Source organism: Motacilla alba, chromosome 6, assembly GCF_015832195.1.
Source record: "Motacilla alba alba isolate MOTALB_02 chromosome 6, Motacilla_alba_V1.0_pri, whole genome shotgun sequence".
Classification (NCBI taxonomy): domain Eukaryota; kingdom Metazoa; phylum Chordata; class Aves; order Passeriformes; family Motacillidae; genus Motacilla; species Motacilla alba.
Genome location: NC_052021.1, coordinates 30,358,958 through 30,377,588, shown reverse-complemented (window position 1 = coordinate 30,377,588; position 18,631 = coordinate 30,358,958). Strand labels below are relative to the sequence as shown.

The 18,631-nt window shown below is 50.2% G+C and overlaps 1 protein-coding gene and 1 long non-coding RNA gene across 2 annotated transcripts; one reads left to right on the top strand and one right to left on the bottom strand.

Moving 5' to 3' along the window:
- Positions 1-66: 66 nt before the first annotated feature.
- On the bottom strand, positions 67-7,469 carry NANOS1 (nanos C2HC-type zinc finger 1). The gene has a single exon (XM_038140719.1). The coding sequence runs from the start codon at positions 7,370-7,372 to the stop codon at positions 6,602-6,604; it is 771 nt and encodes a 256-aa protein (XP_037996647.1). The 5' UTR covers positions 7,373-7,469; the 3' UTR covers positions 67-6,601.
- Positions 7,470-7,910: 441 nt separating this feature from the next.
- Positions 7,911-17,165, top strand: LOC119702910. The gene is made up of 3 exons (XR_005257487.1): positions 7,911-9,169; positions 12,180-12,495; positions 15,010-17,165. It is a non-coding gene; the product is annotated as an uncharacterized LOC119702910 (long non-coding RNA).
- Positions 17,166-18,631: the final 1,466 nt, after the last annotated feature.

Here is an 18,631-nt window from a genome sequence, read left to right as displayed (position 1 = left end):
AACCATTTTCTGTTCTCAGACCTGTTCTGTACCAGCTGGAGGAGAAGGTGAGAACACCTGGGCTAGTTTCTCCATGAGAAACCTGGTGTGTGAACAGAAGTTGTAATACTCCTCTTGTCCTTTTCCTGCCCTCTTCTGGGTTATCCAGGGCCAGTAGTTTTCTTGGGAAAATCTTGCTCTCGGAGCCATCTTCTCAGGGCTTGATTTTTGTGTCTTTGGATCCTATCTGGTCACTGCTGGTTGAGTCACAGGACTCCTTCAGACAAGTAGCGTTTTCCAAGCATAAAAAAACAACTGTATTTTTTGTTCTTTATACAGTCCCAAAAAGGATGGAACTAGAGACCAGCAGCCCTCCAGTAATGGTGCTTACTGGATCTGGAGTAAGGAGTGCTGCTGTTCTTCAGCCACCTCCTGCTGTCCTTGCATTGTGTCACAGGATGCTGTTGAAGGGGACCCAGGAGCTTGCTCCACTGCTGGCTGTGAAATTCCTGTGGCACTTAAAACTGTGTTAGTCTGGTGTGGTTTTGAAGACCTCTGAGGCTGAGGACTGCACAGCTGTTCTGGGAAGCCTCTTCCAATGCATGACTGGCTCCAGAGTGAAAAATCAGTGTCACAGAATGGTTTGGGGTGGAAGGGGACCTCAAAGGACATCGTCTCCAACCCTCAGCTGCAAGGAGTAGGGACATATTCACACGTTGCTCAGAGCTTGAATGTTTCCAGGGATGGGGCATCCACCCTTTCTCCAGGCAATCTGTGCCATTGTTTTCCACCCTCATTGTTATAAAACCTCTTCTGTGTAATCTGAATCAACCATCCTTTAGTTTATAAGCATTACCCCTTTTCCTAGCGCAACAAAATCTGCCAAAAAATCTGTCCCCATCCTTCTTACAGGCCCCCTTCAATGGCCACAAATAGGGCTCTGTGGAACCTTCCGTTCTCCAGGCTGAAAAACCCCAACTCTCAGCCTCTCCTTACAGGGGAGGTGCTCCAGCTCTGGTCATTTTTGTGGCCCTCAAAAAGTTTAAACCTCTCTCTTTTGGCTTCTGCCCTGTCTCTCTTCTCACTGTGTGCTACTGTGGAAAGCTGGAATTTTCCAGATAACTTCCTAGTAGGAAATGGGTGGCTGCTGCGAGGTCTCTCCTAAAACCATTCCTCTCTCCAGGCTGAACAAGCCCTGTCCCTTCAACCTTTCCTCCCAGGTGTGTGCTCCAGCTCTGGACACTGTGTTGTTGCTCTGCTGAACTCAAATTTGGCTGAGTCCTTGTGTGGGGGGATGGAAGCCCAAAGAGCACACAGGAAAGATGAGGTGAACTGAGGGGGACACTGCCCTTCTGCAGGCTGGGATCCAAGCCCAGACAGTTCAGTGCCCAGCTCAAACAGCCTGGGCTCTGCTGGCTCATGCTCACCTTTTCCCCTGCCAGGGCCCAGAGCTGTTTGAGCCCCCAGCCTGCCTCTGCAAGGGCTCCTTCCTTGGCTGGGCAGGCCCCTGCCCTGCTCCCTCTTGAGTTCACTCCTGTCCATCCCTTTGGCCAGCAGCCCTGGCCCAGCTCTGGGCTGGGATCCCACTTCAGTGTCATGCTGGGGCTGCCTCCAGGCCTGCAGGATGCTTCCAGCCCAGCCCCCTGCCCACAGTGCTGGGCTGGACATCCAGCCAGTTTTTCTGCCCCCTTTGTTATGTGGGCTGCAGCATCCTGGGCTGGGTGCAAGGATAGCGTGTGAGAGTGCTGAAAGCCTCGTTAAAGTTGAGATGAAGAACATCCAGTGCTCCTTCCCTTGTCCACAAAGATATTTTATTATAGAAGGCAGGTGAGCCAGGCACAGCTTACCCTCACTAGTTCCATTCTGGCTGTTCCCAGTTGTCTTCTGCCTGTCTCCAAAAAGATGTTCTAAAAGGATTTCCTCTGATTTTCCCAGGAACTGAAGCGATACCATCGGGCCTGTGCTTTCTCAGATGGTCCTTTCCTTTTATCAACGACAGGCACAACATTTGCCTTTCTGCAGCCTTGCAATATGTAAATAGTGATTACACCTTCAGTTGCATAGTTTTAATTGTATCCACACAAAGACACTTTCACACAGGGATGAGTGTGAGTCATCCCTGCACCAGCTAAAGCTGTTTCCCAACCTGTGTTATTAATTTGCATTATTTGAGATTGTGGTAATGTTATCAGTCAGTGTTACATTCCCAGGACTGGGCAGCTTGAGAAGAGGCTGGGGAGATGTGAGCTTTGCAGGCATGCCAGTGTGTTCATTTTATTGCTTGACCTGTTTAGACACAATACTGACAGTGATCAAAAACCTCTGCTGACCAAATCCAACAGCTCAAACCTCCACCTCCATCATTAAACATGAACACAAAATTTGGTTACCTGAAAATGTTGCCAAATGAGTTCTGTGTCAGTCTTCGCCTTTTTTGAGTCACCTTCCATTAAACAGCTAAATTTTTTAGTGAAACTTAGAAGAATACAGGCTGTATTTAGAAGGCAGAACTTAAGGCTGCTGCTGTTTGAATGGATGCAAATGTTGCTGGATTAAAATAAATCTCCAGCAAGGCAGTGTCAGGTATGAAAAGTGCTGTTTCCTTCCTGCTCAAGCAGTTCAGACACTGACCCAGCCCATGGGCAGGACTGAGGGCCATCGGGGTCCTCAGCAGAAGTGGGGCATAACTGGCATGTTTAAGCTTTTTCTAGAGTACTTTACCTATAAAAACTAATTTTTTGAACAAAATCCATATTTATGAGAACTGGCAGGGTGCAGGGGTGTTTCTCCTGACCGGGCACAGCCACAACTGCAGCCCAGGACATGCCATGGCTTTGGTGACCTCAGAGAGGCCACGAGGAGGGCCAGGAGGACATCGGGGTGGGCTGGTGGGCAGCCAGGAGGCATCTCAGACAGCAAGAGTACTGGAAGGCTTGTCTTGCTGTAAATGAAAGATATCTTTGTCATTTCCCTGTCCTTGGGCTTCTGGCATTGGCAGGAGCTGCTGCATGTAAGCAAGTTCTCCTGTGGCTAAAGGGGACTGCTGAATGGTGCCAGCCTACAAAGGGAAGGCATTAGGTCAGTGAAATCCAAAATGTACCTCCCATTCAGGCACTAGTGCCCATCCTGTGGTTTACTGCAGCATTGCAAGAAGTAGGCACTCAAGTGGTGTAACAAAAACACCCAATTCTTCCTCATTTTGCCATGGCAGGACCAGCTGGAGCTGAAATGCTCTACACTTTGTCTGGTTCTGCTCTTCAATAAATTTAATGCATTAAATTACAGCAGGATGGAGATCCTACAAACTATTCCACTGCAGTTTGGTAATCAAACCCTCCCCTTGCTGCACTTCGAATTCTGTTAGCCCTTTCTCTCTTGGGCAGGAGGCTTTGATACACCTTGCTCCATTTTTAGTGAATCACTTGTCCAGAAAACAGTCATTTTACAATTATATATTTCTCCTCATGCAACTCTTAGCTATTCATCTCCAGTAAAAATTAATCTATATATCTGGTGGGTCAGACTGGCATTGAAAAAAATAATTTAAAAATAAATAAAATTTTTAAAAAGACATTTTCTAGCCCATGTGGTTTGGTCCTATGGTATCTACCTGAGGCACTGGTCAGCAGACTGACAGCAACCTGCCCAAATAGAATTTCCACTGAAGATGGGCACAGACTTACCTGGCTTCAGCTGAATCAAGTTACCTATAGAGCTGAAAGTAGTTTCTAATTAAAAGTAGCTGGCTTTTTGCCAAGACTAGCAGCAGGATGATTATCCAATCCTGTGTTCACTCCTCCTGCCAGACTATCACTATAGAAAAGATTCCATGACTTCCATGCACAAGTTTAAACAGGTGACCATAATATTTTGATTTGCAAATGCCTGTAGAAAAGTGAAAAAAGTATCTCACTTTTCATAGATTTCAGATTAAGCTCTTTGCTGTTCCTAGAATTTAAATTACTAATGCAAACAGTTCCCTGTATTTAAGGAGTCAAAGCAGCAACACAAACACTGTCTATTGTAATAACCTTTTCAGAGTGACCAAGAACAAGCATCTTTCTGCTCACTCAGTGCCACAAGGAGTGTGCTGGTATGCCAGAAATCACAGGAGCTTACTTCAAAAAATCCTTTAAGGTTTAGTCTTTGCTAGACTCAGACTTGTAAATCTTTAAAGGGCAAAATGTCCTGTTGAATGATTACGTAAAGTAACTGAAGAGCCTTGCTGTCAGGCTGGCTTTTGCTGAATGCTGTCATCTTTCTGCAGTAGTCTGAGGTTTGTTGTTTGTTTTTTTTTTACCTCCCCCACCCCCAGTTGGTCTTGAAGCTGTTACTCTTCCACTTTACCTGTTCAGCCTTTGATGAGATGGCCAGTGCTGGGCCCAGCGAGGCCAGGCAGCTCCCCTGGCCTTTCCAGAGCAGGGCTGCAGCTCCCAGGAGAACAAAACCAGGAGCTACAGGCTGTGGACACAAGTTTTCCTCTTACACAGGCTCTGCAGAAGGCCAGTGCCATCCAGGACACAGGATCTGCTGTTATCCTGAGGGATTTCAGGCATTGCTATAGGGCTGGTACTGCACAGCAGCTTAATGGAAAGAGCAGAGAGCTGGGGCAGGGTCACGGCAAACACCTCCAATCCAGCCCAGGAGTCAACCCTCAGAAAACACCCGAGACAGATTTTCTTTGATCTTTCTTGCTTTTGTGTCCAGTAACAGTCAACTGCATTAAAATGTATATAAGGATCTTCAAACTTCCCACAAGGAGGTAACAAAAGTACAGAAGAAAACTCTTCCCACAGCATCACACTGGAGCTCGATTCTGATGTGTGGTGGACACAGATTAAACCTACATGGACCAGGAATCACAAAACCAAACACATCTAACTTTAACAGCTTAGAAGAGCCTGTGGTGCACTCCCCATAGAGCAAGAGACAAAATGTAATGTATTTAGCACAAGGATGGCTGCAGCCACTGAGTGTTATTTAATGCAAACCCCAGTGCATTTGATAATTAGACCTGACACCATCTTTGGAGCCATCTGATGGAGATTTAAGGGAACACTTCCACACAAAATCAGAGTCTCCCTCCTAATTGCTGTGGCTGGGAGTCAACAGCAGTGACTAATGAACCCTGGGTCCTCATCCACAGCCCATCCCACACATGTTTTGACTCCATTCTTGACTGTCCTGCTCTCCTGACCCCATCTGCCACCCTGCTGAGCAGCTTTTCAAAAGGAAACCACACAAGTGTGGACTACTCCTCACTTTCCTAGTTCCCTTTTCCTGTCCCATCTCCTTTCTCATCGTCCTGGTGATGTTCCAGCAGTTCCTCCACAAGCCTCTCTTCGCCTCCCTGCTCTTGTCAGGGCAACCCCTGTGGACCAAGCATCCCTCCACATCCCAGGTGTTGGTAAAGCCACTCAGCAGTGTGACCCTCTGCCCTGAAAACTCCAGCACCCATCCTTCTGATCCAGAGTACTCCTAAACTCCAAACTGCTGCTGCTCCTTGTCCTACCTCTGGGTAAGCAAAAAAAACCTCAAACCCTCAAACTAAAAACAAACAAAGAAACACCCCCAAAACAAAACAACAAACCAACCAAACAAACCCTAATTTCTTTTCTCTTGGGGATTAGAAGTGATATAGCCCTGGCTGATATTCAGTACCAAGGAACTGCCATCACCCAGAGTGGTCCAGGACTTCAGCTTAATTCTTATGCTTTGTACAGTCTGAGTAGAGTTAAGGACATTTGTTATCCACGTGGGTAGATCTCTTTTACTTGCAAAGAGTTAAAGCCACATTCTCTGAACTGTTGAAAATAAACAACCTCCCTCTCTTCCGTTCTTGTCCAGGTCTCTTTCCATCAGGCTTCCCCCATTCTCCACCACAAACACAGCTGCATCAAAGCGTGCTCCACTGCCATTCTTACTGCCTTTCTGTCAGCAGCGAGGGCTCGGTTTGCACTCCAGCCCAGAGTCAGCACGTTTTCAAACACGCCCTTGGATGTTTTCTCCCCTCAGACCTTCCCAAAAGCCGAGTATTCCACACGGGACCTGCGAGACCAGCGCCACCGGTGCCCACGAGAGGAGGGGTGACCGCTGGGATGCTGCGGTTCCGGGAAGCAGGTGTGAATTACCGAGGGCAGCTTCCATGGCGATCGGCACACCGGTTTGAAAACCGGCGAAGGAAACCGCTGGGATGTTTGCTTTAAGAGCCGAAAGGCGGAGTGCTGTACCCTAATCGAATGCCCTGCTATTAGCCGGCAATGAAGAGCCGCTCTCCCGCCCGCTGCCCCGCCGGCACGGAGCGCTCGGGCCGGGCGGGCGGCAGGAGGCGGCGCTGCCCCGCCGCGGGCACCGGGGACCCCCGGAGCCCCCCGGAGCCCCGCCACCTCCCCGGCCGCGGCTGCCACCCTCGGAGCCCCCGGCGCACACCCACCCAGTCACATCTCGCCGTCTCCATAAAAATCACATATAGATATATTTTTTTTTCTTACAATAAACAAACACAGCGCATCTCCGCCTCGCAGTCCCCGGGCCCGGCGCCGGGCTCCGCGCGTTCCAGCGCGCAGCGGCCGCCCCGGGGCCGGGGCCGTGTCAGCGTCGCGGGGCGCGGGGGTCCCGGCCGCTAGCGGCCCTTCCTGCCCAGCGCGGTCCGGGCGTGCCGGAGCTGCCGGGCCGCCGGCACTTTGGACAGGGGGCAGTACTTGATGGTGTGGGCATTGTCGCCGCTGGCGCCGCAGAGGGGGCAGGTGTAGCGCCGCAGCACCGGGCACAGGACGCGGCCGTCGGGTCCCTTGAGGATGTGCGTGGTGTAGAGGGCCACCGCCTCCTTGTTGTTCCGGCAGAAGACGCAGACCTGCAGCTCGGGCTTGAGCAGGCGGGAGGCGGCCCGCGGGTGCGCCGGCAGCCGCCCCGCCACCACCACGCCGCCCCAGGCGTGGGCAGAGCCCTCCCGGCCCGGGTGCTCCCCCGAGCAGTCGAACACCACGGCGGCGGGGCCGCCGCGCCCGGGAAAGGGGCTGAAGTCGGCGAAGCGCTCCTCCAGCAGCCCCTCGCCGTGGTGGTGGTGATGCCCGCACAGGTCCAGGTCGTGCAAGTCCAGCGCGCCCTCGAAGTACGGCCCCGCCGCCTCTTCCTCCTCCTCCTCCTCTTCTTCCTCCTCCTCGGCCGGCGGCACGGCGGCCGCCACCACCACCGAGGGGGGCTCGGGGCCGAAGCCCTTGCCGGGCCGCACGGCCTTGGTGATGAGCGTGGCCAGCCCCAGGTAGTCGTTCCAGGAGTTGAAGACGTTCCCGCAGGCGCTGTGGCTCCGGCCGCCGTAGCGGGCGCCCGGCAGGCACTCCACGGGCGGGAGGTGCCGGTGCTGCTCCAGCTTGGTGCCCGGGAATGCCTCCATGGGAGCGGCCCCTCCCCCGAGCGCGGTGCGGGGCAGCGCCGGGCGCACCGTGCGCTCCGCTCCGGGGCCGCTCCGCGCTGCCCGCGCCCGCCGCCGCTTCTGCGAGCGCGGGGCCGCGCCGGGCGCCTCAAGTAGGGGGCGGGGGCGCGGCCACCGCGCTCCCATTGGCTGTCGCCAGAGCTCCCTCGCGCTTATTGGCTGAGTGGCGGAGGGGGCGTGGCTCGGCCGCAGTCGGGGCGCGCTCCGGTCCCGCAGGTGCAGCGGGACCGGGACCGGGACCGGGGATTTGGGATGGAGATGGAGACCGGGACCGGGGATTTGGGATGGAGATGGAGACCGGGACCGGGACCGGGGATTTGGGATGGAGATGGAGACCGGGACCGGGGATCTGGGACGGAGACCGAGACCGGCATCACCACTGGCACCGGGAGAGAGATTGGGATCGGGATTGGAACTGGGACTGGAATTAGGAACGGGACCGGGCCTAGGATGGGAATGGGGATGGGGATCGAGATTCCGCCCGGGACTGGGAATAGAATCAGGATCGGGATCGGGATGGGGATGGGGATCGGGGTTCCGGCCCGGCACCGGGACCGGAATCAGGAGCAGGGTCGGGACCGGGATGGGGATCGGGATTGGGAGCGGGATCGGGAGCAGCCCGTGTGAGCCGTACCCGACAAGGCAGAGGCCCGGCGGGAGCAGCGGTGCCGCTCCCGGGGCCCGGCACTGGCCGGGAGGATCGCCTCCCGCAGCAGAGCGATGCGGGCACAGAAGTTTAGCGCTGTACGGATGGGAAGAGGCTCCAGCGAGCCTTGTAAGCTCATGGAGACAGGGCAGCAGGTGCCTTCCCATTGGTGCCCATAAGTTGCGTGGGGCAGAGGCGATTTCCTCTTTGCACCCCTGCCAGAAGTGGGTTTTAATTAATTAAATTAGAGAAGGTGTGGCTGGGGTCTCAGGTGAGGTACGTGCCCTCACTGGAGTGCTGCTCAGGTATGGGGAGCCAGTCTGGAATATTCAACCCCAGGAAGGGATGGGCCTGATGTCCGCTGTGCCTGTGAGCGCTCTGTGTGCAGCGGGTGGATGGACAGGCACCCTGGGCAGCAGGACAGGCAGCAGTGTCCCGCAGCACCCACCCCTTGGGCCTGCTGAGCCCGGGTTTTGGTGGCCCAGCCCTCGCCCGTCTGCTCAGTCCTTGCGGGGCAGGTGCCACGCTGCAGGACAAGGGACTGTGGTGAGGAGATGCCAGCCCCCTTTGCTGCCTTTAATTGTTCCCATCCAGTCGGGCAACCCAGAAAGCAGATCCTCCTTTGGGAAGCATCAGGTGTGCTTTTCCATTTGGGCAAGAGGAGCTGACAATGCAAAGATCCTATTCATTTCCAGCCTCTGGTGAGAGCTGCTGGGCTGAGCAGGGTGGATGGGGTTTTGTCAGAAGTGAGTATCTCTCCCCTGTGCATGGCCCTGATTTGTCAGTTTAACAGATGCTCCTCTGGCAGGTAAAGCAGCTTTCCAATGTGTTTTGTTTGCATCTGGAATGGGCAGGTTTCATAAGCTCAGGCATCAGGAATCCCTCCCCGGGGGCAGCCTCCCGGCACCACGAGGCTGGATCCGCCTTCCCAGCCACATGAAGTTCCTGGGAAATGGGTGTGCCAAGGACCAGGGAACAACAAGGATGGCTGCAGGGAGCAGAGCTGACTGGAAGCAGTGTTTCAGAGCATGAATTCTCTGGCTGGACCTCACTGGGACTCCCTTCAGTACTGAAAACATTCACAGAGGAAGTTCTGTTCCAGAGCACATTGGGTGAGACAGGGTTCTGCACTGGGTGACCACAGGGACATTTCACAGTTATGGGTGTCAGGCTGAGCCCAGAGCTCATCCCTGAGATGCAGTAATGTGACAGACCTTTGTCCTCTTCAGCAGAGTGTTTCAGGGCCTGATTTGCACTGGAGCCAGCAGGGAATGGCAGAGGTAACAGATGGGGGACAGGGCACAGGGTGATCAGTCAGAGTGGCTGAGCATCACTTCCTGGAGCAATTGTTGTATCTCATCTTCCGTAGACATTTTAGGAGGCAGAGTGAATAATTTCATATCCCTGCTGTAGCAGTGTGTGTAGCTACAGGCAGAGAGGAAAACGGCCCTGTTCCCCTCACTGCCAGTGCAGGGAGTGATGAAGAACCTGTAGCAGCAGAAAAAAATACCCTCACTGGGAAAATATTGTGAAGGACAGGCACCTGTCACCAGCACTGCAGTAACACATCCCCTGTTTGACCAACAGCTCAGCAGAGCTCACGTGCCTTAGCAACCCCAAGTGTTTGGGGTGTGTTGCTGGAGTTATTTCATTATTTTCTTTGTCCAGACCTTTGCCCATGGACCTGCATGTTCCAGGTGTTGAGCAAAGACTCCACAGCTCCACTCAGGTCCCTGCAGAGCTGTCAGGCATTGTCAGACTTGCACCAAGCTCATGCCAGCTGATTGGGGTCCCCCAGCCACAGTGCTGGTGCAAGAGCAGGGAATCCCACTGTTGACGTTGGAATGAATCAATGTCTTGGTGCAAATCTTCAGCAGTGTCAAGCAGTAAACAAAATATGTGGTCGAGAAGAGCTAACGGACAAGCAGCTGCTCCTAGAAAGGATTGGTGTTTATGTGTGCTTTGAAACGTTCTACATTTGCAGCACTGAGATCTGCATGAAAATCTACTGCTTTGTGCTCAGCTGGAAGTTGGGATTATTTCTGACTGTGCCAAAGCACCCTTTAGGGAAGCCTTGTCAGGACTTGGGCAGTGTGGGAGCACAGCTGCCTTGGTGGTGTCTCCTGTGAGTTCTTGTGGCAGGGCTGCACAGCAACCTGGCAAACTCATCTGGAGCAGAAGTGACAAATAGCTGTTGGCACTGTGAATTCAACTCCACGGGCCAAGCTCTGCCCAGCCAAGGGGAAAGCTTTCTGCTCTCTCAGAGCAGCGAGAAACTGTCTCAGAAATTCGAGCTGATCTGAGCACAGGAAGCCACCAGATCTGCTGGGGTCTGAGAAATCTGCTTGGGGAGACTGCTGGGGGAGCTCCCACTGGCCACAGGAATTTGTAAGATCCAAGATTGCTCCTGGGAATACACACACACAGAGATATGTATGAAATCTGGGGATGTGGCAGCTGCAGGTGAGTGAGGCCTTTGGTTGGGGATGGAGGAAAGATTTCTTTCTTCGTGTTAAAGCAAAAATGATCTAGCAAGCGACTTAACAAGAATGATAGAAGGATTTAAGCACAGAAGGGTTTGAGTGCATGCAGGACAGCTGTCAAGTTTAGAGAGGAGATTAGCAGTTCATTTGAGAGATACATTAGGAAAGGGCTTACTCTGGGGGGCTGTGAGCTCCCCTGAGGCTGGGGAGGATTTACTGCCTGTAAGTGTTGATGTATTGTGCACGTTGTGAAGCTTGCCATCCCAGCAGCTTTGATACGTTCCAGCTTTTCTTCAAAACCCCTGTGGATTTTAAAGTGGCTTTCATTTAATGTGGGAGATGTTGACAAGCTCCCCCAGGAGGCTGGCAAGTTCTTGGAAAGGTCTTTTTAAAATATTAGCTTCACCATCACTTCTAGAAGACTTTTCCCCCCCTCTGGAATACCGAGGAGTGGTTTGTTTCTGACAGCACTGAAAATACACGAGGTGTCTGCTGACACAGGGAAGATATGCCCTGTGCTGCTTGGACTCCCAGCCTAGGGTTCAGCAATCCTATCCAAAGCTTTTGGCTTAACAGATGATGCTTGTGTTTGGAAAGCTGAAGTTTATAGCACAGAGCCATCCTGTTCAGGAGATTGGAAGCAGCTGGTGGGACTCACATGGGCGAGTTGGGTTTCAGAGGAGGATACAAACACAAGTGATGGACACAGAGCTTCTGCCTGGGGTCTGCTCAGAGGTCCCAATGCTGATGTTTGATGTGATGCCTCAGGTTTTGGCTTTTATGTTTTTCAGGTTCTGTGCTGCTTTAGTGTGTGGGTCTGGGCTTCATATCAGGGGATGGTGAGCTCTCTGCACAGAGCAGGGAGACAAAACAATTCCTGCTCCAGCTGGGCACCAAGGATAAATGATCCAAAGCTCAGCCCAGGAGCACAAACAGCGTGGGCTGAGGAGAGAAAAACAAGCAGGGTGGGAGTGCCTGGGCTAAAGCTGGAATGGGACAATTAGCTCCAATATGCAAATGGGCCAAAACTTATAAAAGTGTGAGACCCCATGACTGGTTGTCCATTTTGTGGCCATTTTGAGTTGTCCTGACCAAGGTGGCTCCATTGAGGCCTCCTAATAAATCCCCACTTTATTCTTTAGCTCTGTCCAGTCTCTGTTCTAGGTCAGCATTCTGAAGGCATCAGATGCCTGTGGAAGAAGAACTTCCTCTGGTGATTCCCTTCTCAGAAAGGAGGGCTGCATGAGGGAGGAAGCCTCTGCTCCTCATCAGGGGTGTGAGGAGGGTGGGGGATCCCAGGCTCAGTGTCCCCCAGATTCCAGGAAAAGGAGGGCCTGAGCTGGCATGACAGTGTTGGTAAGAAGGATAAAGACATCATCCTAGTCCCTTTTTACTGGCAAAGAAACTCCCTGGGATGGAGGGTTAGGGATGTAAAAGCCAGCCACAAAGCATGGCTTTGGTTTTGGGAGCCTTTCTTTGGAGGTGTGCTTTTGCTTTTGTTGTGTGGAAGCAGCTGATCCTTCAAGGAGGTGGAAAGGTGACTGCAAAGGAGGCAGGGGTGGTGCCACCTTCTCTGATCCGTGCTGAGCCCAGGGGGCTGTTTCAGCATAACCAAACACATCAGGTGTTTCTTTAACAGGTACCACACTCCTTCAGGACGCAGAGCACAACTTTCACTGCACTGGGGGCAGGAGTGACTGTCCAGGTCACTCATTTTAGAGTTACAGGACAGTCCTCAGGTAACTGCAGCAAATGTTTACCTGGGCCGACAGAGCTGGTGGGGAATATGATGCACTTTCAGCTGTCTCTCAGTTTGATTCAACCCCTGAAAGTGCAGAACAGCACACAGCATCAGCCAGCTCTGTAAGAGCTGCAGCTCCACCTCATGCAGACAACTGGAAAGAGCTGAGAGCAGAAAATAAAAGGTGCTTCCAAGAGTACATCATTGTCATCAAGTAAGTAATGTGCTCATCACAGCAGAAAGCTATATGGGCAACCTAAACATGGCTCTGCTTGACTCTTGAGTGCTCGAATTTCCAGCAAAATGCTGTCATTTCCCCTGTTTTATCTCCAGCAATGGCACCTTGAACCAAGATCAAGTGAAGCTGAGCACTCAGCAGAGCCCAGAGTGCCCAGCCCAGCACCAGCCTGCTGTGGCTGTAGCAGAAGGGGTGCTCAGGGGGTGTGTGGGGGCTGCAGGGGACAGCTGAGCCCTCTCCAGGGCTGACAGCAAAGAGGATGAGAGGAGATTTCATGCTCTGGGGGCTGACAGTGCAGAGAGAAGAGAAATGTACTTCCTCTCCACCCAGAAAAGTTTGTCAGCTGAAGGAGACAAAGTGCTTTCTAAGCACAGACTTTAAAAAATCTTCAGAGCACTGCTGAAAGTGTTGGAAATAGAAGCTGTAAAAAATAAGAAAAAAATCCATCACAAGACTATTTTTACAATCAAAAATGTATCTAATCTAATTATCATGGCTGATAAACAGCAGATACTATCAGCTCTTCCATCATCTCTTGCAAATGCATGGAATTTAAAGGAGAATGCAAAGGTCATAGACAACCAGCCAGGGTTTTGACTTGCTCATCCAAACTCCAGCTGAACACAAATAAAGCCAAGAGCCAAATGATTATCAGCAGCACCATATTTGTCCTGAGGATATACTGACTTATGGGGAGGGATGTCAAAGTGGCATAGAAATTGATATATACTGTTCATGAGAAAATGAGATGGTTTTTACGAAAAACGAAAGGTAGGTTTGATTTCTTTTTTTTTACTGAGGAACAGTTTGTGTTGATGCATTTTATTAATATATCAGGGAAATGTAATAATAAATGCTATAAGCACTTCAGTTCCTAAATGTCAAATGTGATTTCCCTGTACAGCAAATCCATGTTGAAATGAAGAACCAGGTTCTTCTGCAAAAAGCCTGAAATGGAAGTGTGTAAATTATACAATTTTGTATGAATTAAATCAGGTCTATATTACTGAACTTTATTGTTGCTGAATATCTCTGAATATCCCTGGAAGTATCCAAAGTCAGGCTGCATGAGGCTCTGAGCAACCTGGTCTAGTGCAAGGTGTCCCTGCCTGTGACAGGAGGGCTGGAACAAGGTTTAAAATCCCCTCCAACCCAAACCATTCTGTGATTCTGTGACCTCAAGTATTTGAGGAGCAGGAGCTCTCTGATCTGAGCTGCTCAGCTGCAGACAGTGGCCCCTGCTGCCACACCCTGTGAGCTGGCTGTGCCTTTGGGAAGGCTGAGGTTGAAACCCCAGCCTGCTGAAATCCTCTGCAGCCAGGGGCTCATCTTTGGAGCTTATTGTCCTGGCAGGCTGTCACCATGTGCCTCTGTCAGAGTCTGCCCCAGCAGCTGTGTCAGGTTTGTGCCCCTTGGGGGTATTTTGGAGGTTTCACACATTGAATTTTGGAGTGTCAGTGGGATTCACATGCAGGTAATGTTGTTTCACACTTTCCTTTAACTCCAGAGTAATAATAACTGAAACCCCAGCCCAGCAAACATTCAGGATGTGTTTATTGTGGCAGTACCTGCAGTTTTTTTCAAAGCTGGCAGTTTTTATAAGATTTCAGGAGACCACAGAGCTCTTGAGGCACAGAAAGGTGTCCTGGTGACTCACAGTGCAGACTGAACTCCTGTTAAATATCAGAGATGAAACTCCTGCTTACTTAAAGGGGGTGGCCAAGAGTTTGTGTACTGGTTTCATCTCCTGCTGCCCCTGCTTTCTTGTCTCATGGAAGTGGAAAGCCAAGTCAATGCATTTGGGAAAAATCAGAGGTTTTCTGTTTTGGACAAGTCTTTGGATTCATTGAAAAGAGTATTTCAAATAAAATTTTGGCTAGACACTCTACATTCCTTTATGTATTCCTCCTCTCCAAAAAAAATCACTGCTCCAGGATATCCTTGAGAGAGCTCAATGCTTGCATGAAGATTTATTGCTTTTAGTTTCTGAATCAGTTCTGAACTGAATTAGCAAATGCTAGTGCATATTTCTAATAGCAGCAAGAATTCCAGCAGAATTTCTGAGGTCTGGCTGGCTGATTAAATCCAGCAAAGTCTCCTGCTATGCTCCTTGGCAGAGCCAGCCAAGTTCAAGGACTTTTAAACAATCACAAATTCAGTTCTGAAGATTTTTTTAGTGTGTGAAATTTGACGAAGCAGAAGAGATATATATGTATTAGTTGCAATGATCCATATAAATGTCATGCACACATGCAAGGCAGTAGATAAGTTCGTGATATATTAATTTCACATGGTGAGGATAATAGCATTTCTCCTGACAACTCCATTAAATTAGTAAAAAATTCCTAGTGAAAAACAGTCATTGCATTTTCTGTCGACCTGATAAGCACAATTTAGCTAAAAGAGAAAAGAAATCCAAAAATTCAGGCTTGCACTTGGAAATTACTAGAGAAAATTTACACTTGTTTTCTGTTTTGTGATTTGGTAAAGGAGCAACCAGAGGGTTCTCCATTGTCCTGCCTGCTTGGTGGTGCTGCTTTCCTGATCTGAAATTGAAGTTGTCTCTATTGGGAAGAACAGTGATATCCAAGAAAACAATCAACCGAAGAACACAGAAGTCATTAAAACACCAAGAAATATTTTTTTCATCAGTGTAAATGTTTTACGTTTCTGATACATTCTGCTGTCTTCTCAGAAGTCAGAGCCTGGCTGCCCACGGACACCACTGAGTTTGGGTGCTCCCAGCGTGTGCCAGTGGATTGCAGCTTTGGCATTTCACATCCTCGAGGAGCCTGTGCTAAGTTTCTAAATTCTTGCACTGCTGTTTTCTCACCAATCCCATTCAGAGTCTGACCTGAGAGCATGACTTCATTTGTGTTTTCAGTAAGAACTATTTTGCTCAAACCTTTGGGTGCTTTTGAATTACTTTTTTTTTTTTTTTTTTCCTGAAGGGCTAACCCACTAATTATACATGAAAATTGTACCTCAAAGATCCATCTTAATAATATAATTGTAGTAGCAAAGCAACTGGTGTGATTATGTGCATCATTGCACTTTTCAGCCATTAACCAGCTTTTCTTGGTTAATGAAGTTAGTAAAACCTAGAATGTGCTTTGCTGGAATATATCCAGTGCAATCTCATTATCACCTACAAGCCTCTGTAATTGGGGTGATAATGTGCAAAACATTATATGGCTGATAAAGGCAATGGGATTAAAAGAGGGCCAAGTTCTGCTCACAGGCACATGACAGAGCTTGGGGTTTTGGTGTGTGTTTGTGGAAGGCCTGTAGCCCCACGAGGAGTTTTTTGGGGTGGCATTTTGGGTAGGAGGAGACCACTTGGAAAGACTCCAGCAGCAAAAACTAATGAGAGCTGCGGCCTCCCAGGAAAGGGAGGAAGAATTGGTGCTGTCAAGTCAGGAGGAGACTTTAGTGAGGCATGAAAATGGTCTTAAACACCTTCAAAAGAGGGAATAATCTGTTCTCTGTGATCCTGCTGGATAGGACACAGAGGAGTGGGTTACAGCACAGTGGATGTTGGAGATTAGGGAAATGCAGGGTGGATAACTGAGAACTGGTTGGATTTAGGGAAATGCTGGATGGATAACTGAGGGCTGGTTGATTGGATAGTAGGGAAATGCAGGGTGGATAACTGAGGGCTGGTTGGATATTAGGGAAATGCAGAATGGATAACTGAGGGCTGGTTGGATTTAGGGAAATGCAGAATGGATAACTGAGGGCTGGTTGGATTTAGGGAAATGCGGAATGGATAACTGAGGGCTGGTTGGATTTAGGGAAATGCAGGATAGATAACTGAGGGCTGGTTGGATTTAGGGAAATGCAGAATGGATAACTGAGGGCTGGTTGGATTTAGGGAAATGCAGGATGGATAACTGAGGGCTGGTTGGATTTAGGGAAATGCAGGATGGATAACTGAGGGCTGGTTGGATTTAGGGAAATGCAGAATGGATAACTGAGGGCTGGTTGGATTTAGGGAAATGCAGGATGGATAACTGAGGGCTGGTTGGATTTAGGGAAATGCAGGATGGATAACTCAGGGCTGGTTGGATTTAGGGAAATGCAGGATGGATAACTGAGGGCTGGTTGGATTTAGGGAAATGCAGGATGGATAACTGAGGGCTGGTTGGATTTAGGGAAATGCAGGATGGATAACTCAGGGCTGGTTGGAATTGCTTGCACCAGGGTGTGTCAGAGGATTCTCTGCTGCTGGAGGGCACCAGGAGGAGGGGAGTGAGGAGCTGGATTTTGTGCTGGTCCCTGGCCTCAGGCAGTGAGGAGGGAGCACCAGTGTCACTACAATGGTATTTTATGGCTTTTATATTTTATGTGAGAGGCTCCTGGCAGAGAGATGAGAGATCTCCTTGGTGCTTGCACAAACACAAAGCAGATCTGCCAGGAGGATCTGTGATCAGAATTCTGCTCTCAGCTGTTACACACTTGGAATTACTGTCAGGACTGCTGGTGGAAGGGAAAGAAGGCTATGAATGTGAAAAAAGGGAAGCATTACTGCTTGCTCCCTTGGATAATACAGGTCACAAGGCTGGTTCTGTTTGTGCTTGCTTGAATTTCAACATGTCTTTTCAGGAAAAAAACATTCAAATGTTATTAAAAAACCCTGTAAGGAAGAGTCATCCTGTCTGCTTCAGCTCTGGCTTTGGTAATAAATTCACTATTTGCACTGGTAAACATGTGCCTCATGTTTCCAGTCAGGACTTGCCTGTTTTCAGTGTCAAGGTTTTCCTGTGCTAACTGAGGACCCTGATTTAACATTTAATTCTCCTTGTGAACACTGATGTTCTTTAACCAAGTCATCCCTTAAACTCCTCTCTTCACAAGCTAAATAGATGAAGCTCCTGCAGCTGTAAATGCTGTTTTTCCATCCTTCATATTCCTTCCTGAACCCTCTGCAGCTTGTCAGCTTCCTTTATGAATTGTGGGCTCTAAATTTAACGTGGCCCTCCAGTGGGAATTGCACCAGTAATGCCAGGAGCAGAGTAAGATTTGCATCCTTTGCTACAGTACAACCCTCAGACATTGTGTACAACTGAAGAGGAGCATAAAAATAGGTTCAGACCAAGGTTCCTCTTGCTCAGCATTTTGTTTCTGACACTAGGCTGTAGTGGGTGGATTCTGAAGGGTGGTATTTCCCTGCACAGCCTCCCTTTATCTTTTAAAAATCAAGATACAATATGAAATTCCATGCAAAGCCTTTGGAATTCTCATGCCTTTGGTGTCCAAATGGCCTGGTAGTCCTGCAGCTTCCCAGAATTTGTACCGTGGGCTGCCCTAGGAGTTAAACTGCGAGCCAGAAGATTTGTGTCTTTGCTGAGAGTCTGGGAAAGGATATTTTTAAATCCCAGCAGGGCCCTGGGGAGGCAGGGCAGAGGAAGGACAGCGTGTCCTGCCCCATGGGGATGGTGCTCAGCAGCAGACAGGCTCACCCTGATGGCTGTGCCAGGGCTGGCACCCCAAAAAGGAGAGAGAGCAAGCACTGGGCTCTGCCAGGCACTGCCAAAGCTCTGAGATCCAGCAGATGCAGGGCAGGAGCCCAGGGAAGCCCTGCCTCTCTGCCTGTAAGCTCAGCTGAGGAACCACCAGGATCCCAAACCTGTCTGAGCATCTCTGAACAAAGCCCTGCCTCTCTTGTATTCCCATGGAGCTGGGGAACTCAATCCGAGCCCCTGAGGTGCCTGGGACTCCCTTGCCTCTCCCCATTCAGCTCCTGGGCAGTGAGCAATCCTCTCCCTCGGTTATCACTCTGCCGTGCTGTGTCAGCTGCTGCTTTAGCAGGAGATGATTCCATGTTTTCTTCCAGGAAGGATCTTACATAGGTGAGACTAGATCACCGTGGAGCTCCTTGGAAACTCCTGGGTGCCAGCTCCTTGTTTGCAGCCTCACCTGGAGCTTTGTCAGCTGCTTTCCAGGGTCTACCCTGAGCCCCAGCTCAGCTCTGTGCTGCTGGGGCTCCTCAGGCTGGCAGGCTGGGTGCAGCATTCTGTGACAGTGCCAACACACTGCACCACCCTACAGAGAACAGCTGACGCAATGTGCTGGCTGTGACAGAGTCACAGAAAGGTTTGGGCTGGAAGGG